Below are 24,496 nucleotides of genomic sequence, written 5' to 3' on the forward strand. Positions count from 1 at the left end.
GACGAGGAGCAGAGTGAGCAGAGAGGAAAGCGGCGGAGGATTGGCACAATGCATAACGTCATAACGATCTGTCAGTTTGAGAAATCGTTGCAGCTCCTAACCCTCGGATACGTTTTGGTATCCTTGCCCTGCCTCCGATTTCGGTATAAATACTCCCTGTGTGAGCAGCTGTGACGCTGATTTCGCAGCTATTGAATTTCGCTTATAAGCTCCACTGGCAGCGTGTGTGGGCGAGTGCCTCGGATGCCTTGGATGTCTCCTCCGCATCCTCGCAGCTTCGCATCCCGCTGGCTGCGTATTCATGACACAATTGGCTTAAGGCAATTGGTAATATCCTCTCATGGCATTTACGTCAATTGTCGCAACCCAAAGAGGAGTCATCCCCGTCTTCAGACTGCATTGTAAGGTGGGGGAAAGGGGGGATTGGGGGAAGGGGAAAGGGGGTTCAGGAAGCGGACACGAACAAATAGCGGGCCATGACCCAGTGGACTTAAAAGGGCTCACAGCACCCAGCAGGCTGAAAGTCTGGCATTCTGGCAGCTCGGCAGTCTGGAGCTTCTTAAAAGGACGAATCCCTGTCAATTTTCATCACCCATCCGCACTCCGGATTTCATTCGCTCCATGCTTCCTGGGTAAATCACCAAGAGCTGGAATCGTTAATGGGTAATTTCTTTAATCTCTTCAATCAGGAGAGAGATTGACGTTTTCAGAGCGAAACTCGACAGCTGATATGATCAATGAAAGGTGAAACCAATCGAGCATCGACTTTGATTAAGATTTTTCAGTCCTAAAATGGTTGGCTCTTTTCCTTTTACCATTTCATATAAGTATTTTGATTGCCAATGCATTTCACAGTTCTTACTAAGAAGCGTATAATGCTTAATAAACCCATCAGCTGCCGTTCCTTAACTTAACTATTTTTTTTAAACACTTTTACTACCGCCCACCATCTGTATTTCTTTAAGTATTCCCTTAGCATCTTCACTCGAAAACGCTGGCACTCGTTTGTCAATATCAATAGAAAGAGCTAAAAACAGCAAGCTAAATGAAGATTAAGTGTTCTCAACGCAGATGCTCCATTAGACAACTCTGCAGAAGTGGTTACTAAAAAAAGTCGAAAATTTAGCAAGTAATCCAAACAGACAGTTTCAACTCCTGTCACGTACCGGAAAACTGCAGTTGTCCAACCGAAAGCTGCAAAACTACCCAAGCAAATATGTATAATTGGACATAATTGATTTCGTGAAATGTGTGCAATTATGTGCCCCAGAAGGGGACACATGAGTAAAAGCATTTCGATGTCCCCAGCAAGAACCCCACTTTTAAATCGGTTTGCCCGGGTTTGGTCTCACAGGTGTCCATTAATTGGAGGGTGGGCCGCTGGCCGGGGAATCCCCCAAAGAGACCCCGAGTGGGCACTGCAGTGCACTTGACATTTAACTGACATCTAAAAACTAAACACGGCAGACAGACACAATGAAATGTAATTACGGGGGTCAAGCCAACCCCGAGTGGGTCACTGGGGTTAAGGAAGGGCGCCCCGGGCGATACTGCAATTAAAATTGGAGGAGGAAGCCAGAAATTGATTTTGCCATTTGTCGCTGGATAATGCCCGAGCGAACGTCTGGTCGGAAGGTCCTTAGCCACTCGAACTGGCATTCGGCCAAGGCGAACGACAACTTATCTCTGACAGGCTAACGGCCGGGAAAATGCCGAGCCAAATAATGATTAAAAATTTATGGTGTACTTCTACGACGAAGTCAGTGGAAGTGTACTGACAAAAGTAATGCTTTGGATTAGACGTTTGCGTGATTCAATATATTGACTTCTATTCGATCAGCTTCGATTTGATATCCCAAAGGTGGATGGGTATTATTCGATCTTACATCTAATCCGAAATTCAACTCAAAGTGTCATAAATAGCAGCAATATAACGAGATCTATATTTTATGCAATTCACTTTGTTCGTCTAGTCTTATATTTTAGCAGAAAAATATAATGTGAAAAATATTAAAAGTTGAACGGCAACACTTCCCAAAATTAATTTAAAACTCTTCTGTGGCTCTTACTTAACATTTCATAAGAAAACAAACAATCAACCACCTTCACCTGCTAAAGTTTACAAGTTTGAGGGCGGGAACACCCCATCCTATTAGTTTGCATAATATCTTGTGTTACATATGCCAACGCCAAGTTTTATTACCTTCTTTCATGTTGCTCTGCAGAACAAAAGCTTCTAGTCAACGCAGAGAAGGCAACCTGACAACCCAATTTATGGCCAGAGCGCCACTCGAAAGTTAACCTACGTCTGACTTCAGCCTAATCGGCAAACTTTAGTTGCTTTAGTTTCAAATGTATTATATCCCGTGGACTATTAATCATATACAGGCAGCCACGAAGGAAGAAGGAAAGAAACGCAGTTTTCAACAGCCATTTTCCCTGGCGATTGGGATCTGATAGCTGCTGCCACTCGATTACCATGCAAACATTCAATCGAAACGAATTCCAATTCAATGAAAATAAATGAGCACGACAAATAGCTGGCTCCCGCTCACCCACATATGTAAGTGAACTGGGGAAATAAATTTGACAGTACTTTTCGGGGCGGGGAAGCGAGGGGCAGGATTACAAACGGCAGCCAGGCACGCCAGGAGCTCCTCGGGCCTCCAGTTCCAATGTTCTTGACATATTCCACTTGTTTATTTACACTACGGATAGCAAAGACAGTCGCTCATCGGCGACAACAAAGTGGTTACACTTAGGAAAAAAACAAGGAGGAATTCTAAACCCATAATTTAAATGATTAGGATTAAAATGTTTTTCTGCAGCCACTCCAATATATTTAAAACACGAATTGTATCAAAAGGTGACCCAAAAACCTCTTAAGAATCAAAAAATCTGACGGTATCCAAATCTGCTGATTACTTAACAGTAGTAAATTAAATTATACCAAGCTTTATAAGAACAACAAATTTTAATTTGTTAAACATTTACTCAAGTTAAGGGTAACGTTTCAGAATTTATGATGATTTCTGGAGAACCAATACTTTGTTCTAAAAATTTCTAATGATTGCGCATCTATAAAGGAGTTATGAGGTGACTGTTTCTAGGGCTGGTTTCTTTTCCGACTATTCGGGAAAGAATTAGGCAATTTTTGAGTTCCAAGTGCAATTTTCTCAGTGTAAGTGGGCATGTTACATAAGGTCTGAACTTACCGCCGCCGCAGGTGGCAGAGCACTGCGACATCGGCGCCATCTCCCAGTAGTAGAGCGGCTGGGAGCAGGAGTTTCCATCGCCGCCACAAACGCCGCAGCCGTCGATTTTCTTCGTCGAGCCGATTTTCAAGTCGCAGCCAACGCGCTGGAAAGAGATGACAAGCGCTGGTGTTAGAGGGAGATAGTCACAGAAGGTAAATAAAAATGGCTGCGTAAATAAAGTGTAAATCAACTGTTAGCGGTATCAATAGCGTAACACACAAAACAACGCCAGTCGTAAATAAAATATGGAAATCAATGGCAAAGAATCCATTGGATGGGCATTTTCGTAGACTAGATGGAAACACAAAAAACCTCGTACGCTTTTTTTCGGTTTTAGGCCAGAGTTCACGGCCTGTCGTGCTATAAATTCGGAGAATTAAGCGGCAGATTGTGTGGCATGTGAAGGCTGATTAAAATATGCATCGAGCTCGGTATTTTAACGGACAAGGTTATCGTTGAATATTTCAAAGAAATTTGCTTAAGACTTTTTTGGCTTGCGAAATTTCTTTTAATTAAATGGCTCCTAACAATCTTATTAGTGTTTCGTTTTATATATTGGACTATAAAATAATACATAGGAGCTTGACTTCTAGCAACATACACACATCGAAAACTAAAATGTGCATCGAGAATAGTATTTTTACATACAAGTAGACCATTATCTTATATTTTGTCAATGAAATGTTTAATTACTTTACTGACACAACCTTTTGAGCATACGGATTTTCCATAAATTGTATTCTGCTTAGAAAAAAAACAAATGGTTAATTTTGAATTTTATAATTTGTCTGACCAAATTATATACTTTAAGGCCTGAAGTAATCCCAGCACAAAATACGACCAAAGCCATTTATAATTAATTTCCCCAAACAAGTTCCCTGAAAAGGGTAACGAAAGTGGATTCGTATCCTTTGCGTAGGCAGGGTAAACCTACGTCAGGATCTTTTGGATGTTTTTGGATGCGTAACGTTGAGTTTCACTCTCCTCCAGCTTCCGACTTCCTTTCTCCTGTCTCCTTTCTGCTTTCTGCTTTCTCCTGTCTGCCGGCTTGTGTGTGTAAGCCGCAAGACAAACAAGCAAAGTCGAGGCCTGCGGGTCGCATAACAGGCCGCCAAGCTGGCAGCGAGCTTTTTGATTTATTTATAGGAGATACGAGTATACAGTGTGCCACTAAAGTCATGATACAGCAGACGATTTCTACGAAACTTGCAAAATATACCTTTATTAAACGAAAAATGAAAAAACTAAGGATGACATGTTGTGTGATTCACTTGCCTTAACAATATTACAAAATAAAATAACAACTTTTCCTTATAGTTTACTTAAAAATAAGAAAAAACTTAAAAAAATCTTAAATTTAGTTCCACAAAAGTCATGATACACTTTTCATTAAGGTCAGTTAAACTATATTTAACGGCTTAAAATTAAATCTAATATTTTGTAGGATATCCCTTCATTTTGATGACTTCATTAAGCCTTCTTGGCATGGATGAGACTAATGACTCTAGATATGATAGATCCATTTTGTCCCACTCCTCCTTTAGCGCTGCTTTCAGATCGGATTTGTTGCGAATTTCGCGGCCCCTTATGTTTTTTTCCAGCTGATTCCATACGTGCTCAATGGGGTTGAGGTCGGGACTCTGCGGTGGAGGATTAAGGACGTGAGGAACATTGTAGAGCAACCAGAGGCGAGTGTTTAAGGCCGTGTGTTTCGGGTCATTATCTTGGTAAAAGTAATAAGATGACCCAATTCCAAGACGATCTGCACTTTGGTTGAGATTTCGCTTAAGGATATCGATGTATTTTTTGTGGTCCATGATACCATCAATAAATTCTAGACCTCCAACGCCTGCAAAGCCCACACAACCCCAAACCATCACTCCTCCTCCACCGTGCTTTACGGTCTTTATGGTGTATTTGGGTTTATAGGCATCTCCAGGTCGCCGCCAAACCTTGAAACGCCCATCTGACCCAAATATGTTGTATTTGGACTCGTCTGCAAAGATAACTTTGCGCCAGAACTCAACCGAATGATTTTTATATGTTTTTGCAAACTCAAGCCTTTTAAGCCGATTTTGTTTTGACACGTGTGGCTTCTTACGTGGTGTATATGAGCCAAACCCGAACTCTTTTATTGTCCTGCGGATAGTTTCTGGGTGGACATCCTTATGTAGAGTTGTGTTTATCACATCACTTATTTTAACGGCACTTTGAAAGGGCTCTTTATCAATTAAATGTTTAATTGTGCGTTTGTCTCTATCGTTAAGTTTTGGCGGGCGGCCAGTTCTTTGGTTATTTTCAACCCGGCCCTCGTTCTTAAAACGTCCGATCACGTGTTAAATAGTGGACCGGCTTCTACACATAATTTCAGATATTTCGGAATACGATTTCCGTTCTTTTATGTGTAAATTTAATATAATTTTCCGTTCCTCTACAGTGAGCTCTTTACGCGTCATTTTTCTGGCTCCTTCTTAACTTTGCTTTTCCCAGAACTGCACAAATGCAAAGGAAGGCACACAAAAGCATATGGTAAAAGTCCCGTTACAATTGTCAAAACAGAAAAGATAGAAGTGTGTAATTTCTTAAGTGTATCATGACTTTTGTGGAACTAAATTTAAGATTTTTTTAAGTTTTTTCTTATTTTTAAGTAAACTATAAGGAAAAGTTGTTATTTTATTTTGTAATATTGTTAAGGCAAGTGAATTACACAACATGTCATCCTTAGTTTTTTTCATTTTTCGTTTAATAAAGGTATATTTTGCAAGTTTCGTAGAAATCGTCTGCTGTATCATGACTTTAGTGGCACACTGTACATGGTGCCCATATACAAATATATACGTATCCTCAGGCAGCCGCTCTGGTTGGCGGCAAATAAAACACAGCGTAAACCGCATGACATATTGGCGTTTATTACAACAAATTGGGGTGACGATTTGGCGGCATTACAGCGCAGCAAGAAACTAGGCGAAGCTCGGATAAGATGCCGAGCTCCCACATCCTGGAAACACGTTCCGAGGAACGTGTGTGCCAACTCTGTGTGCCGGATCTCAAACCAAACCGAACCGAACCGAAACTCAAACAGTGAGTGGATGGGAGGGGGAGGGGGAGTGGAAGGGGGAGTAGGAAGAGGGGGATAGCCCCTAGGCTGGGCCCAAGTTTTGTCGTAGCTGCTGCGGCTGTCGCCAACTTCGTTTGACATTATTGTCGTTGTAATCCTGCCACGCGGTGGCAGGCATCGCTGGCACTCTCCACGCTGACGAGGGTCGCCCCGAAACGACTTCATCAAGTGAGTAACAATTCACTTACGAACAAGTTTAAATATAAACCAAATCATTTTTGAAAAACATCCAAAAGAACGTAATTGTGTTCTTACACTAGAGGAAACGGCTAATTTATCATCACATGCATACACTCGTATGCCTATTTTTAATAATTTTCTCACTTAGCATAAAAAAAATTATTTTCTGGATAAGTTATGTCTTGCAAGTTCAGAAAAAAATGTACTTTGTACTGTCCGAAACTTAGGTTTGAATTAGATAATAAAATCAAAAAAAAATCTAATATATGCAAGAAAAATAATAGAAAATACACAGCTTTTTCTAGACAACATTTATCATATGTACTAAAACAACGGTTAGCAATCTCGATTTACCATAATCAAATTATATTTTCACCTGAAAAATATAAAGATCTCTAAGCTAACATTCCAAAATGTAAACAAAGCGGTATTTTTCATTATTTTTACCATCCTGCCGCAGTGTTGGGAAACGCTAAATATTAATTTCTAGCTATGGGGTGAGAATTCCCCTTGTTGTTTATATTATATTTATGACATCGACGAACTAAATGTAATTTAAATGTCTTTGTTAATGGAAAACAAAGACATAGAGAGCTGAATTTTAATCGCATTCAATTGAACCCCCCTCGAGAACAACTTTTGGGCCGCCCCTCGGCACCCATGTCGACATACCGTAGCATACTTTGCAGCGCATTTCGTGGAGCTCCCTGTCGTGCCCCATGCAGCAGAAGCTGTTTTTGCTGCCACTCTGCTCGGCGTTGCCCTGGGGCACGCTTTATTGGCATTTCAATAGTTGACTTTTGACGGCGGCAGCAGTGGCAGCCGAGGCAGAAGAGCCGCAACGCCCCGCCCACCCCTTCTGGCCGCCCACTTTATGATTTATTTATGCGCCAGAGCATAATGATACAAAGGCGCTTGTGTTATGCAATCTACATACATATACATATGCTTAACGCTCCACGGCGAGAGTAGCCTTTGTTTTTGTCTCTCCGGGTTTTTCCGATGTCCCACACACCCACACTTTCCAAATTGTGGACGTAATTTATCTTATTTCGCCCCGCCAATGGGGAGCAGTTGGAGTGGAAGGGACGGCGCGAACAGGAAGGAAGTGGGCAGGAAAGTATCCACCCCGATCCCGCCTAAATGGGACTCACCTGACATTTTCCTTGGATGCACATGTCCAGGCTGCCGGAGCGACAGCGGGTGCCGTCCTGGACCCTCGCCGACAGCTGCACGATGACGCTCTGCTCGTCGTAGTGCTCCGCCTCCTCCGGGTTCCCGCCTCCCGTCTCCCGGGAAATGTCCTCGACGAGATGCGCCGGATGGCCCCTGCGGATGGAGAATATCTTTTGCATCAGGCTTATTCACGGATTCAATGGAGAAGGCGTCTCCCGCAGAGCCTGATTGGTGAAGGCTGACGGAAAGGACGATTTCAAAGAGCTCGCTTGGCAGGTATTCTGATTATGTGTATGACAACTTAAATGTTTTGGGTATTTCAAATCACCATTAAATATTAAAGAATATTAAAGTAAAGAGTACGCTTTAAAAACTAAGAAAGTATATGCGCTTGAGGATTTTAAGTAAATACCTAAAAATGTAGCTTAAACTTAATCATTTTCGTTGAGTACGTTAATCAAGTAGCTGCACCTAATCTAAGCAATCTCCCAGAGTTAAGTGTATTCTTTTTCATACAACCACGGACAAATTGAGTCTTCCCGGACGTTTCCCTACGAATCACTTCCCCAAGCAATTCCCCCTTCTTGGTATCCACTTACAAATTGCTTTCCTCTGTGGAGAGTTCTCTCCCCTTTGCATTTGCAACTAAATTGCAGAAATTTAAAGCTTAGCAAATGATTTATTTTGCCCGCATATGTGTGCGGAAAAAAGAAAAACGCTTAGCAAAGAACCCAAATGGATTAACCGCAGAACTGGAAACCGCAGAATCCTTATCCCAAACACGGCAGCCACTAATTTGAACCGCAAAGGGGGAAAGCGGGAGGGACAAACAGCTTTTTTATTGTCACAGGACGGGGCACCGGAACAGGAATCAGCACCACCCAGCCACAGGACGCAAATGGAAGCCACTTGGAGCAACACCGCATGTCTGGCCGAACGGAAGGCATGATGAATAATGAGCGCATATCCGACTGGACCAGCTGCAGCGAACTCCGATTAGGTGTGTCCACGATTGCTCCATGCAACAAGCAGCACTCGGAGAAAATATATACTTCCAACTACAGTTGGCTTAAATTATTCTCTGATTTAAAGGTTCTATACAAATATATATCTGTCTTCACTGAAACACAACTTTATATTTCAAAACATTTTAAAGAACCTTTTTGAACATGAATTGAAATGCTTGATGGCCCTGCCTTGAGTTCCTCAGATGATTTATAAATACATGCCTTTTTAAAACGCAAATAACATTTAAAATAATTCTGTACATAAAAATCATACATGTACATATATAAATATGAACGGTGTAATAACGATTTACTAAATTCTAAACGTGCATTTAAGCGTTGGCCCAGCAAATCCCGCTTGAAATACGAAGTCCTGGTTTTTGAGAGTGCTCCTCCCTGGCAGGGTAACCACCCCCTCACACCCCCCACACTCACCTGCAAGTGAGGGCGCAGGGCTCCACGTAGTCGTAGTGGGGGGTCCACTTGTACAGGGTGCCGTCGTAGGGGACGTCGTTGTAGGCGGCGCACTGGCTGGAGCGGAAGTCCTGCTGCTCCGGACATGGCTGCATGTTGCAGATGCGATAGCGGGCGCTCTCGCCGCGGCAGCTGCCAGGGTTGCCGCACCTCCGCATCTGTTGCATGATGCCCCCGTCGCAGGTGCGCGAGCAGGTCGACCAGTCCGACCAGGACGACCACTGACCAGGTCCACCTCCTCCTCCTCCGCCTCCGCCTCCTGCGTTCTGGCCCTTCGCCCGCTTCTGTTGCTGCAAATGGGCAGTGGCACCAGTGGTTTAGTGAGCCGTGCTGAGCCGAATAAAAGGCCCAGGCCACTTACCTCCAGTTCATTTTCTAGGTCGGATGCCGTGTTCCATGTGTCGTCGAATGCTTGACTCGCATTCAGCTTCTTCGCCCAGGCGGCCCGTGTATCCAACAGGCAGAGAGTGGTCTGAAAATTATATAAATTACAATTAAGTCGAAAAAATATTATTTTGAATAACATGACCACCAAAAATTTGTGTACTAACACTAAACCACCCTCCAAACCCCTTGTTATTGTGAATATAATACGATATTGAATATAAAATACTTACAAACACTTATTAACCTGCATCTTAATCCTATAAATGTATAATAAAGAAATTCTAATTTCGAGTATTTTAACTTATTGAAATCAGTCAGAACGTGTTTTGTTCCTCGAAATTGGTAGTTTAAGCCACTTGTTCCAAAAGCTTCTGCACAAACAACAGGATCCGCCAATGAATTCCCCTCCTAATAGCCACTCCATCAGAGCCACTTACAAAACTATCAACCACGTGGCGTAATGCCAACTTGAGCCCAATAACGCGATGCAAAGTATGTCACATATTTGACATTTGGGTTGAAGCCACAGGGCGAGCTCTCTCCATTGATATAAATTGTTTTCTCTCGCACGCGCCGTTCCTGTTAGTCACGTTAACAATTTGCATTTCGGCTTCCTGGCTTTGGTTTTCCTGCTTTTCATATCGAAGGCACATTAACCCTGAGACACGCATCACGTCTATATACTCGCACATATAGAAGGCCAGGAGTTGAAAGCAGTCTTGGAATCGCACAGTGGAAGTTTGACTAATCAAATCCAAACAAAAAGTATCTATTAGATTAAGCATAAGTCTTACTTCGATCAGACCTTAGAACCAGAATGGCGGATAAGCAAAATGAATTGCTTTGCTTTATGTAAAGCTTACAAATAAATAAAATTATTTTGAAATTACTTTCAGAAGATAATCAAAATTTTGCAAAAAGCAGTTAAGCCATGAGAAAATGAAAATATAAAAACCTTAAAAGTGGCGCTCACAAGTAACTGAATTCACGTTACCTTCAATTTTATATCAAAAGAAGTGTTACTTAGACTGCTACTTGTAACTTTTAAGATTCTAGGAAAAAATAAATATATCAAGCCATTTGTCCGATCTGAAGTTAAACTGTTCAACAAGAACTACTTTATGTAGGTGAAGATTTCCTAATCTAAGAACAAACAAAACAACACAGTCAATTTAAGCACTTTTCCCACAGTAAAGTCGTGTCAAGGGTTCCAGAAGAAGAAGAATAGCTTTTGGTGGGGTTTTCCTAACCCACGTTGTCTGCTCCTGCTGTTACCACTGGTTTATGGCGTGTCGCGATATGTCCACGTGCTTCAATTTACCGAAAACTACTCAACTATGTATGGATATACACGCAATCTCGGACTGGATTGCTTCCACTTAGCAAGTGTGTGAGAGTTCGAGAACAGAAGTAGACTCTTTCTCTTTAACGACAACTAAGCAGTACTGATAAAATGTGACCTTATTTGAACTTACTAAAAATTGAACAATAATATATCACATTTTGTAGTAATACATGCGTTGTATCATAAATTTGGCGGAAGGAACATGCTTCTGTTGGCAACAGCGTTTTAAACTACCAAAAATGAATAGCTTTCTTTATCGATGAAAGTTATCTTTTTTTATACTATAAACAGCCGAGGGAGGTCCACCTTTGCATCAGGAAGTTTCCCTAGAGTCCATGAATCCTCGCTCAACATCGAAATGCCCCAGGGCAACCGAGACCATTTGGTAGGCCAAAGTTATCATCGGTGTTCGCTTAATCGCTGCCGCATATCTGCCATATCTGCTTTCAGCCCGAAGGCAACACTCACCTAAAACACGTACAATAATGGAATCGGCTAACAACTAGTCGGCTTAACAACTTTCTGTCTAATCCAAGGTCTGAGCCCTCTGAACTCAGTCAGTCCGACGAAGAGCGATAAACCGTAGGCATCGAGGTGGCCGGGGGGCAATCTTAAAGGCAAATCAGCGCCAAATGGACCGGAGCCAATGCAAAGGCGAGTCAACAGCCACAACAAATCGCAGCGAGTGTGTGTGGCCAGTGGAATGGGGAAAAGAGGGAGGAGGAAGGAGGAAGGGGAGGAGATGGTTGGCCTTCCGGAACGGAATGGAACGGAAGCTCACGCCATGTAGATTGTCTCCTGCATGAAACATGACCTGACCCAAAGAAAAGCCAAGCCCCCTCCGAACTTTCTCCGCTTTTCCACACTTTCGTTTGATTGCAGTGCGGATGGAACGGAATAAGTGGCGAAGGATGTGTAGAGCCAACAAGATGGAATGTCCGATAAAGCAAGTGCGGAGCAATAAAACGAAAGCCTGCACAAAGAGGAGGAACAAAGCAAAGCCAGGGAAATCGGCGTGAAATCTCATATGTCCATCCATGCGGTTAGGAAAAGCTACTAAATTACTATTTAAGTATCTATTACCACGTTGCAAGTGTTGCCACTGGTCAGGAGTCTCCGGAGTGTGTGTGTGCCCCTAATGGAAATGTTCAAGCCTAGGCGACCCTTGTACAAACATTAGAAAAACAAATAACCGTCCCACCGAAGACCTGCCTCGCTTACAACGCCGTCAGGTAAATACCCTCCCTTCCCCGGACGGAAAGCCGGGTATTTAAGTGAGTGTGCGGTAGGAAAAACATTAGCAAACAGTATTGGACAGGCCAGAACACTCTGTGCCCAGGCATTTTGCGATTCCGGTAATTATTTATTTATGAGTTGAAACAGTTTCAATAACTCACTCCTGCCCTTCCATCCCCCGGCTCACGTTTCTCGGGAACCCGTCAAATGTCAGCTTCTACGGGTTTCCTCGGGTCGCGGCAGGAAGTCATTGTTGGTAGTTAGTTAATGTGCACAGTGGTGCGAAAGTGACGAATTTATGGTCTTAAGGGAGGAACGGCGTTGCCCGAATGTCCTTCCTATATGCCCTCCTTTAACGAACGAGTATATGAGTAAAAAAGTGGACATGGTTGATGGACTAAAAAAGGTCAGCGCTTCCCGGCGAGCTAACGTTTGGATTATAAAAAAGAAAGTATTCAGGTCCCGTGCTGTGCGATATCCAACCGCCTTCACAATTCATTTGGTAATCATATTTCATTAGAATCCAGTGAAATCGATCAAACAACGGTAAGTCAATAGAGGATTTTGTAAGTTTAATATCAGCATGGTGAGGTTTTCAAAAATAATATAATTTTTACAAGTAAAAAGAGCAAGTCGAACTGAAATTCAAATAAAATAAATGCCGACAACCTGTGAAGCATTTTTAGATCTAACAAACCCTTTAGCACTTGGCACACAACAAATTGTTGGTGTTTCCTACACAGAGCGTGGAAGCAAATTATCCTAATCAACTACGGAAACCTATGAAATACAAAAACTCTCCGTTGATCTCATCTCCCCCACTTAATTCAGAGCCCACTGTGCCAGTCAGTTGTCAGGGCAGAAAAGACAGCCAAGTCGAGTTGCCAAGTCTATTTCCGAAGACAGAGTCAGTACATCAGAGGGGAAGAGAAGGTAAGCATTTTTGCATAAACACTGGGGCACGGTTGGTTAGGTCGGGGTTGCACGGAGCACATCCCTCCAGGATGCTGCCGCCGAATGCCGAATGCCGAAAACCGAAGCGGGATTGGAAGTGAGAGGGGGAGTGGAAGTGGGATTGGGTCGAACAACAGACGATTAGACTGTCAAAGACGACGAGGGGAGTCGCTTGAGTCGGGGGTCTTGTTCAGGTAAACGCTGCTCCGGCGGCTGATTGTATTGTTTCTGTTTCTGTTCCTGGGGAATCGGAGGAGGGGAATGGGGGGATGGAGTGCCAGGATATATGAGCGAACCCTCGTTGGATAATGTGTCTGTAGCGCCACGTCAGTTATTTATTCAAAGCGACAGCGACAGGCGGCGCAAACGTCAATGAGCTAAAATTTCCGTATGCGAAGGTTGCACAGGTTGCTGCCACAAAGCGGGAGGCGGAACCCCGGGGGCGGGGCTTATGGCTGATATAATGGCTGGGACGGAGTCAAGTCGGTGTCGCTATGGCCACAGCAGCTCCAGCTCCCGTTACATTTACATTTACAGTTACAGTTACAGTTACAGTTAGAGCAGCAACCGAGACGTTGACATGACAAGGGATAGATGGATGGATGGATGGATGGTTGGATGGTTGGATGGATGAACTGGGTTCTGGGATCTGAGTTCAGGGCTTTTGGGTCTCGGAATTGATGGTTCCGCTCCGGCCTGCTTCCGCCCTGTTCTGAGTTCTGAGTTCTGAGTTCTGAGCTCTGAGCTCTGAGTTCTGAGTCTTCCGACTTCGGGGGCCTGTCTAACCTGTCCGATTTCCCGGGCTTGTCTATCCGTTTGACTGACATTACTTTGTCATTAATTTTCGATGGCAACACTTAACGCATGTGGAAGCAAAGGTCAAGTGTCGCGGGCCACATCCCTCCGAAAATAAAACTCAAACCCTGGGTAAAAAAAGCCCAATGACGTAGTTCAGATATAGAGAGAGCGAGAGAAAGAGAGGGAAGACCAACTCTGCCCGTCTCCTTCTGTAATGCCATTTAACGGCTGTAAGTGGCCAAGGGCTTAGCCGTCGTTAACTGTTTCCGGCTTTATATGTCTCGACTCCCGACTCCGTATGGCTTCGCTTTGACCTCCAACTTTCCGCTGGCCACTGCAGGCGGGTTTGCTTGGCTCCTCTTGAATTGGGTTGCTGGAAATCCACCAACGCAGTGCATTTTCAACGGATGGGATCATAGGGATTTTGCCCCGCACTTCAAAAAATAAAACATAAGCATACAGATTTAAATTCGTTTTTAGAAACTTTGAGTTTCATTCTGACGCTGTTGGTGGTATATTTATTCATGAAAGCTTACTAACCACTTTATCTAATACAGTTAAGCTATGTATAAAGTGTCTAATTGTTTGTTTGAAAATAATAATATTATCCAATATATATAAAAACCCATTTTCTTTTTAAGAATATGATGAAAATTGAATTACAAATGTTACAAAAATTATTTAAATTTTTGCTTTTATGGATCACTCAAAATAAATCATTGCTAAAAGTTAATCCATAAAGAGAAGTATAAAAAAGCCAAAAACTTTGCTTGACTGCAGTTAAAAACATGTGAAAGCCCAAATAAAATCGAAAACAAAAACCAAACTAAGTAAATAAAAAAGAGAAACAAAAGTATTGATATGTGCCAAAAACTTTGTCGATAAATATCATCGATGACTTGATGGGTTATGGAAAACATGCACACAGTCCTGCAGGAGCAACTTTTCTTTTCCCGGGGCCTCTGATGCTTTGCATGTCGGAAAGTCATTAACTCGAAACGGTATCGAAATGAAATTGAAATAAAATGCACGACATGCCGAATGTTAACCCGTCAAAGGAGTTGCTGGGGTGAGTGGGAGTGCCGAAATGGACCCGCCACAGGGTTAACAACGGCAAGAGGGGCGTTGAGTGCTGTCGCCAGATAGCCAGGATAACCATATAGCCAGAAAGGAACCAGAGGCACAGACACAGGATTACACGAGAGCGCTACAAATGTTATGCCTGTTCTACACGCTCAAACAGTGCGATAAAAAGAGGGGCTATCCGAGATTAAGGATCGGATGGGAGAGCAAAGGACAGCGGAAGCGAAACGGAATTCCGGAACGGTTTTTCCTTATGGAGTCAGTACGTGATATTTGCGCAAAAGTCGACCATTTGAAGTGGAAAATGGCACGACCATTCCCCCTTCCGGGCCTCCATTTCAGCACACACCGCCCCACAAATTATGGGCAGAGTGCAACTTCGTGAAATTGAGTTTTCATGTAGACCATTTCCATTTATTAATTGCTCGCGGAAATGCCAAGCGGGAAAGTGGTGGAGATAGTGAGCGAACTGAGTCCTCGAAATTTTGCTGAAACACTGAGTAATCCATTGTGGCGCATTTTAAAATATAACTATATACGTTTGATTTGTACTATTTATAAATTTTGAAATACTTTTTTTAAAGCTAAATAATATCCTTTACATTAGCCGGAACGATTCAGAAATACTTAGTAACCTCCTGAGAACAATACTGTGTTTATTTTCTAGGTAGGACAATCCACTTTTTATACTTTAAAATTTACAGTTTTAAATGTATTCAATTTGAATCCCGTAAGTCATAATGGAGTGTACTGTATTTGTAAAAAAACATATGATAAGTGGAATAAAGTACTCGCAACCCTTTAAAATATTTGTAGTAACATCAAGATCTCAAAAAACCATTAGAGCTAGGATATTGAAATGTAGTAAATATCTGACGGTCGAGGCACTCGACACTCCAGTGTCCCGTTTGGTTTCTTCAGCATAGTAATGGAAAACAGAAATATTTTTAGCATAAATGAAAGCTGGCAAGTGCTATTGTACCGTTCCAAGTTGCCCATCTGTTTGTGAAATAGAAGCCGCATCTCGACTACTCTTCCACCCCGTCCACAACCCACAACCCGCCTGACAACTCGACCACTCACCGATGCCATTAATCATGTCTGCAAATGGTACAGCTCTCCGACTCCGGCTCTCCAACTTCTTGAAGCACTCTTGGAAAACACTCACCGCAAAAACTTGTCAACTACGCCTGCCCATTAACACGCCGGCTCACAAGAAGACAAACTCGCAAACAATGGCTGACAAACAAATATCGGCCAGGACAAACGTACCTACCGAACATACAGACAACATGGCAAACAGTTGGGGCCAACGGCACACGCAAGCCGAAAGCCTTGGGACCAAAGTCAAATTGCAGCCGTAGGAGAAGTAAGCAGATTTCCCGAAAAAAATGAACGGGCAAAATAAAAAGATACGTACTTAAAGGAGGCAAAAACTATGCAAAGGAGCAGGAAAAAATATTTGCTACACGTAACAATAAATCCACTCGAGGAGCAGGCGAACAACGGCAACCCTGCACAAAGACCCCAAAGGAAGGGGCCGGGGAAAGTGGAGCGAGGTTGCCACCCGCCCCCATTCACAACAAAAAGCCTTTCACGTCACACCCCACAAATAACCCTTTGCGCAGGAACTGGAACCTTTCGCTCGCCCTCTTCGACAAATTGATTCAAAGATTAAATCCTGGCGGAATGATTCGTCGAAAAGGGCAAAGCGAAGGCGAAGTTAAATCACAACGCCACTTCGCCTTTCTGAGGTGATTAAATTTGCCATAATTTATTTACGGGCTTGAGCTTAAACAGGAGCTGAAAACAGGGGCAAGTGCAGGTGTTTGGAGTCACAGGACTGGAACTAATTACCTAACACACCGGTCCTACGAAAATAATCCGGGACAATGTCCAAAAAGAGATTTCCGTGGCTGACTTTCCGTCTGAAATTGGATGGCTGCCATTTCTAATTTCAATTCTTGGCTGCGGGCTCGTTGGTTTTCCCCTCCGTTGTTGTTTTTTGTTGCCTTTGTAGCTGGTTTACCATTGATGCTCCGCACAAATGTGACGCCAAATGTCCATTGACATTGTTTTCTGGTTTTCTCGAAATTGGCAGCGTCGCCTGCCCAACATTAAAATTAATTACCACAAATGGACAACTCTCATTACTGGCTTTTTCTTTCTGCTCGGCTCTCGACTCTTGGCTCTGTACATACTCGTATAGTACTCTAGTTTTATGCTGGTAAATAAGGTTTATATATCGACGGCAAGACCATTGTTGTTATGAGGACGAAAGGAGCTTTGATTTTGGCAAAAATAAAACCATGGAGTGGTGCTCAAAACTATATGAACAAGTAAATCATTAATTTGTAGCTTTTTCGCTTGTCACCTACCGCAAAAAGTGTGGAGTATAACAATCGTTCTTGTAATAATACATTAAAACTTGATTAATTTTTTTAATTAATTTAAAACTCAATTTGAAGAAACAAGTTTAATTATACGGAAATAAATATTTGCAATATAAAAATATATAAATAAATTTAAAAAATATTATTGGCAGATTTTGGAACAAGTTTTACTACGAATGCATTTCCAATATTTTTTGTATAAACTGGTTTAAACATCTAAAAATTGCAATTAAACAAAAACTGAACATGGCTGAGACAAATAAAAACTGAAGTAAATGACATTTTGTGGCCGTGCTCTACTTGATCCCAAAAAGTTAAACTAATTCAACTTTCGGTAGCGCATGAAGCCAACCAATTGAATGCATCGCCGCTCCATTTCCACCCCCTCCCCCAAATTCAGCCCCTCCCCGCTTCTTGGGGCCATCAAACACATAACAATGCCGCAGAACAAAATCGCTCCACTTTAACGTGCCCATTGCCATGGCGAGAGGGTGTATGTTGGAAAAGTGTGTTTGTAGAGGACAACAAACCAAACCGAACTGAAATAAAGGGAGGGAAAACCGAGTTGAATAGCACGGAATGAATAAAGGAATGTAGGATTCAGCAAAAGCTACAGAAAGTACAAGAATAATAAGAAAGAACGAAGTTGGAAGAAGCAGCGAACTTGGGACTGAGCCCGGAAAAAACCGCTGAAATCATGAAATATTTCGTACATTAGCAATTGTTATACGGAGTTCAGTTCGCCTCTTCCACTTCGACTTCGACTTCCCTCCAACAAACTTCCCCCAGCAGCATGCCAATAATAGTTGCATTTGACTTTGTTACTATCCAAAGTCGGAGTTTGGGGCATGAAAAACGAAGATGAAGCGGAGAAGTCAGCGTCTTATGTATTCCATTATGACTGTGTGCCACAGTCGGCCACAGTTTTCCTTTGACTTCCCTCTTTCTGGCATTTTGCTTTCGACTTTCTGGTTCAATTACTCAAAGTTTTTGTGCGCTAACCAAATGAGTAAACAAAAAGAACTCAGTTATGCATTTCAATTTCAGCTACAATGCTTCCAAATTAATTTATCATTTATAAGCAGTTTTTGTTGGATTTCTGTGGCCCTCGGAGGACTGAACCAGTCATACAAAGACATATCCTAGTATGTAAAGAATATGATGTTAAGATAACACAGCTTTTTAAAATATATAAAATGATCTAAGGAATCATAGGAATTATAGAATTATTATAAAATTATTTTAAAGTGAATGATTCTTCCAATAAGAAACAAAACGTATTTGCCAACTAGCTAACTGAATTTAAGGGATAACCTTCAAATTAAAGACGTTCAAATTTCCTTCCTTTTCTAAGGTTAAGAAAAGTATGTATGTAATTAGTTTAAAATGTACAAGATACTAAACGCTCTTAATATGGACGATTAATACAAGTTTCTCTTCCTGCGCCTTCAAGACTTTATGAACTCAAAACTTTGCGAGAAGTTTTAGCTCTTATTACCCAAACCATAAACGCTTGCAAAACGGTCACACAAATTTGTGATTATAAACTTTTCAACAGCTATTCACGCGTGCCCACTTAAATATGCAACAACTTCCGCATAATTTCATATACACCGCTGAACGTTATTACCTCCTCCCCCAACCGCCCCTTTTCGCCCACATCCTGCTGCAGGTGGGGCTAATCACGTGACATTCCAACACGAACTCTCCGACGCTGAGCCCTTGGCCAAACAATTATTACGGCCCAGCAGGTTCACATACACACACGCGCAGTGGACCTCACACGCATATGCACAGGAAAATGAAACACTAAAGAAAAGATTAACTCATTTTTTGTAACTTTTTCAAGGAGATCAGTTATAATACCACAAAAATTCAAATTCAAAAAATTCATTTTTATGTGAGTTTAATCGTGTTTTAAATTAAGGCAGTTTTTAAATGTTTGCTTAATAATAAATATGTTGTATAACAACATTATTTCTGTATATAAATAAAGAACCACGTAATTCTACAACCCGTTAGCACGTTTGAGGTGCATCAGGTAATAACATCTTTAATTTTATTCTTTCAGTGTACGGACTACCACCTACACGCGCACATTTGCGCCTGCGAAAACAGACAGGACATTTGGTGGCCCAAGTGGCTGACAGGATTTGCGAGTTGTGCAGGCGGTCCTGCGATGATTAATACCAAGCAATCCCCCCTCCCATCTGCATGGATTATGGTGCCGTAATGCTTCATGCGTAAAAAGATCACGAGAAGCCGCAATGCGGATTCGAGATTTCGAGCCTTTAATAGTGTTGTATAACTTCGGAATTTTCAGATATCAATCGTAGGTGTAGTTCCTATTCCCCTAATGTATATTTACTAAAAACAATATGACACTTTGTAGAAAAATATAAATAAAAGACTTCTGATTAACGACAAAAATTTTAATAAAGATGAAAAAGTTACCTTATATGTGTATGTATATGTATGTATAACTACATGCACATTTGCTCCAAGAATAAGACGACATTTAGTAAAGCCTAGGAAGACGGTTTTCTAATTTTATTCCGCCAATTTAACAGTTTTACAACAAACATCACTCCTCAGATATTTAAATATTTATCATCGGCTCACATCGTTTTACAAGGTTCGATTTTTTCATTCGCAGAAAGTACATCAGTCATAAATTATGGACATGTGTAATGAACAAATAAGACCAAAAGCAATTGGCTCCAGATCGAACTCACACTCACCCAGACCGACATTTTAAAACAATTAAACCGAGCTTTTGTATGCAGAGAGAGCAAATAAAGAGGACTGTTCTCATTAAAAACCGTCGAACACATAAAACCCAAACGTAAATGTTTCCCAAAACGAGTTTTCGGTGAAATATCCCCCACAACGAGTGTAATTGAAATACGCGTATAGAAGAATCGTTTACATATTTAACGAACTGACCAATGGCAAAACAAATATCGCAGATAAAATCGGCAAATCAATGGGCAGAAATCAAACATAATCCTGAAATGAGCTTTTCTATTAAAAGCAATTAATCTGTGCGAGTGTGGAATTGCGTTCAAAATTATTTGGTTCGATTGCGTTCAAATGGACTTTGGTGGAAGGACTGTGTATATTGGGCGCTATTATTCAGAACAAGAAGGAATACTAGCTTCGGCGAACCGAAATTTATATATCTTTGCCTATTAAGGTTTTTCTGTACAGTAAGGTTATATAGATTCTTCGGTCTCCTAAGGCTATGAGATATAGTCCACTAATTTTATATTCCATTAATTATGCCTTTGTTATAGGCATTTATAATTTTTCTATTGATATAGTCCACCATGAAATAAAATTTGGTTCGTAATTTAATAATTGTTTAAAGACTATATATTTCCTATCGAGACAGTTTTGAAACTGAGAAAAAATTTTTGTAAAATCAAACAGACGTTCATGTCTAAATCGACTTAGACGGTGATGCTGATCAAGAATATACAAAAGGGGCCGTTTGTCCTTTACTGCATTGCGAATGCTGACTGCAACTATAATACCCCTACAAGGATATAACCATGACTTTTTTTTCTAATGATGTCATTTTAATAAATTGTTTTAGGGGATTATTACATGCACAATTTTTAACAAAAGCGGCTTGTTTGAATGCCAAAATATGTCGTTTATTTCTAAATCGAAAAGTGAGAGTACTTACTAAAATAATGATTATTTTCTTATACAGGTCTATCTGTTATATTGTATGATCAAAGATAATAAATCTTTAAAAGGCTTGAATGTGTTTTCTACTCAGTTTTCGATATTGTTCAAATGGAATAGTGAAATAAAATTTTCTACTTTTCGTCCCATCAATATTTTCCCGTTATGCAATTTGAATAAATCATATAAATATTTGATTATTATTATAATATTTTGTTCGGTTGTGGTTAAATTAATGCTGGTAAGACAGTTCTTTCCTGCAAGGTTGTCCAATGAATACTACCATTAACATCGCATTTTGGCCTGCCTAAGCAATGTTTACAAATCGCAACCCACTTAAACACTCTGAGCCGCAAGTTACAGCCCGCATGGCAACAAATTCAAATACATTCAACAGACCCCTGGGAACGCAAAAAGACAAGTATATACGAGTATAAGACATCCATTTACATAAGAGACGCAGGGGATGAAATGGGGTCGGCGAAAATTGAACAAAAGTTGAACATGAAATATTTATAAATATTACGTATACGTAATCGAATTGATTGATTTTGCAATTTCACGAAAGCCGAAACAAATAACCAAGGGCAGAAGGAATGGAACAAACAGGCAAAGGTCGTTGGTGTGCGAAAGGAGCAAGGATCGGAGGAAAGGACGTGGACGGTTAAACCTTGGACTTTCGGGGCGGTTAAAGTATGTGTGTCTTAAGTGATTTCCCACCGTTTGTGAGTGTGGCGAACTAGTCAGATAAGACACATTATGGTAATGTGCACACAACAACAAGTTGCAGACACGCCTCCATCAACATTAAGACATCCCGGCAATCCGCACACACACTGGGCCAACAATATCCTTTTCGGCCAGAAAGCCAATGACTCCGCTCTTGACCATCGACTTGAATTACAAATGGGTTGTTTTCATCGAAAAGTATCGGCAATCACACAGCGGCACGTGTTGCTGTCGAGGGTAAGAGGTCGAGAAAAGGGTTTAATGCTCAACGCTTCAAAAAAATGATTGGTAATTTGATTCTTTATTAGATTTTTCCAAGAGGCTCTGTGGTGTCTGCTTTAAAATTTATTGAAAGTTACCCGTTTTACGATGCGAAACGAGGGGTTAATTGTTCGCAAATACTACCTTAAGATTTTGTTTGACCCCCTATACTTAACACTTAATGAATGTGTACTTTTAACAAAATATGTTCTTACCACAAACAAAGCTGCCCAAATTTGCTGAGACTTCCAGTGAATGTTCGCCGACATTTTTATCTGCATTTTCTCGTAATCATGATTTCATGCTGGAAATAAATTAGACGGGGAAAATAATTAGTAAGCTTAAAATAGATAGGTACTGAATTTAAATAAGTTTTTCTTTTTCGAAGTATATTTAAAGTTTCACTAAGTCTGCTCAGACCTTTCCCCTTTACAAAGAGACTTGGGAGTTGCGAAAACTCTTTCACATAATTAAGCCAAAATATTGTAGAATATTGTACGAAGCAACAACGGCACACAATTAATGAAGCAAAATGCCAGCTGATGGCAGCCAGAAATGTCAAGGAAGAACGCCAAAGATATACGACCGGAGGTTCAGAGGACCACGATAAAGTGGAAAGGAGTCGGAGCTACAGGAAGGCGAAGAAGCTGGGAAGATAGCTCAGCCTCCTTGGAACCCAAAGGAACATAATAAATTCGTTTGTGGCATTGAAACATTAGTCATTCAAATTATGTACAAACGACATTACTCATTTCGAAGTTGGCAGCGAGCAGGAAGCCATCCCTGCACACAAATTTTATTTGCCTAGGTCTAAAAATATTACTGTGCTTTCTTGGTCAAAACTTAATTAAGATTTATAGCCGCTAATTATTCCTACTCACAGCGTAAGGCATACTTAGCTATACATAATGCGCAGTTCGAATAAAAATAAGACTATACATAAAATATTTGTTATCGTGCAAATATAAATAAGTTCTCTCCCTAAAAAGCGGGCAACTATTATATCTCCCGTGAAGTAAAATATTCCCCACTCGCCATTAATTGCTCCAAACTTAGCCCCATCGCATTTAGACTGGTTCCTAAAAGTGCTCGAATTTGAAATCAATTTAAATACACGCTGGGGAGCTCTAAAACTTTGCCCTTAATCGAATCGAAAAAATACTTGGAGCGAGTGGAGCCCCAGTGCCCCAGTGATCTTACATGCAGATGGGAAACATTGTGGGAATTTGTGGTAATTATAGATGAGAATTGTGCCTTCCTCCCTCGATTCCCTCGTTAGACCCGCCTTCGAATTAATTCGTTGTGACAGTTGTCAGCAGTTTTGACCCCTCGGAATTTTAGCGGAAAAATCAGAATTATTCCGTCAAATCAAGGTCATAAATTAAAATCATTTCCAGCAGGGAATTCGCACTGCCCTTTCTCCCTCTCCGATTTTTTCCCTCGGGTTGTCACGTGGGCGTTGTTGCGCAAAAACTCACGCAGGTGATTTTATGTGGTTTTTATGTGCGGTCTCTGGCTTTCGGTTTTGGCTTGGCCCTTTGTTTCATTTTTAGTGGGGACAGGGACACATTTTTAGGGTTGGAGTGTAATGTAATTAGATTTCAGTGGGAGGGAGTGGGTGTGAGTTGAAGGTAATTTCAGATTTATTCGCCTGAAATATGTATGACCAGATTGCTGTGGACCAGGCAGCTTCGACTTGAATAAATCATGTAAATGTTAATTTAAGGCATTCCTTCATGGTAAAGCTTACTCACATATAAAAGTTTGTCCTTTGTAGTATTATAAATAATATTAAATTCATCTTCACAGGATGCATTCTTAAAATAAGTTATCCCTTTCCTAATCACTTCCAATTAAATCTGTTTTAAAATGTTTAAAATGTTGGCTTTTGTAAGCAACGGAAAGAAGCAATTGGTGAACAGTTCTTGTACCATTTCCTGTTTATTCAAATGCAGCATATGTGTATATGTTCAATTGACTCAAAAATAAAAACGCGTTTGTGCACAATCAAAATAAGGGAGACATCGCGCCAGACAAAAGGCAAGAAAGAGAAAAAAAAATAATTGACTATGCCCTTTTTTCGCCATCTAGTTCCCGTTTCTCCCGTTAACCCCTTGACCCTTTGACCCCTTACCCCTTTCACATTCTGTGACGTTGTCATTGTCAATAGTCGCTGCGTTCATTGTTGTGCTTTGCTGGAAATGTTGCGCATTGAACTTTTAATTAGCAGACAGAAGCGATGCAAAAGTCGGGCAACGAGCGACAAGGGAGATAGATTTTCGCATACAAAGCGGCAGGTGTTTACATGGCAAAGGGGAATCGCCTCGTCCGACCAAAAGAACAAAGTGAAATTCATTCCTATGCACCGCTTGCTCGCCTTTGTGGGAAAGCTAGAGCGGAAAAGC

At 41.2% G+C, this 24,496-nt stretch overlaps 1 protein-coding gene across 12 annotated transcripts in view; it reads right to left on the minus strand.

Annotated features, from left to right (window-relative positions):
- Nucleotides 1-24,496, minus strand: part of LOC108094378 (protein madd-4) — a 61,538-nt gene that overhangs the window by 28,697 nt on the left and 8,345 nt on the right. For all 12 annotated transcript variants that reach the window (XM_017194933.2, XM_017194932.2, XM_017194931.2 and 9 more), the window contains exons 3-7: nucleotides 22,307-22,395; nucleotides 9,574-9,684; nucleotides 9,174-9,502; nucleotides 7,710-7,884; nucleotides 3,216-3,360 (exon numbers count right to left, since the gene is read on the minus strand). In XM_017194933.2, coding sequence (XP_017050422.1) covers nucleotides 3,216-3,360; nucleotides 7,710-7,884; nucleotides 9,174-9,502; nucleotides 9,574-9,684; nucleotides 22,307-22,372 — 826 coding nt within the window. In that variant the 5' untranslated portion in view covers nucleotides 22,373-22,395. The remainder of the gene's footprint in view (nucleotides 1-3,215; nucleotides 3,361-7,709; nucleotides 7,885-9,173; nucleotides 9,503-9,573; nucleotides 9,685-22,306; nucleotides 22,396-24,496) is intronic.

The sequence above is a fragment of the Drosophila ficusphila genome, unplaced genomic scaffold (genome assembly GCF_018152265.1).
Source record: "Drosophila ficusphila isolate 14025-0441.05 unplaced genomic scaffold, ASM1815226v1 contig_607, whole genome shotgun sequence".
Lineage (NCBI taxonomy): Eukaryota > Metazoa > Arthropoda > Insecta > Diptera > Drosophilidae > Drosophila > Drosophila ficusphila.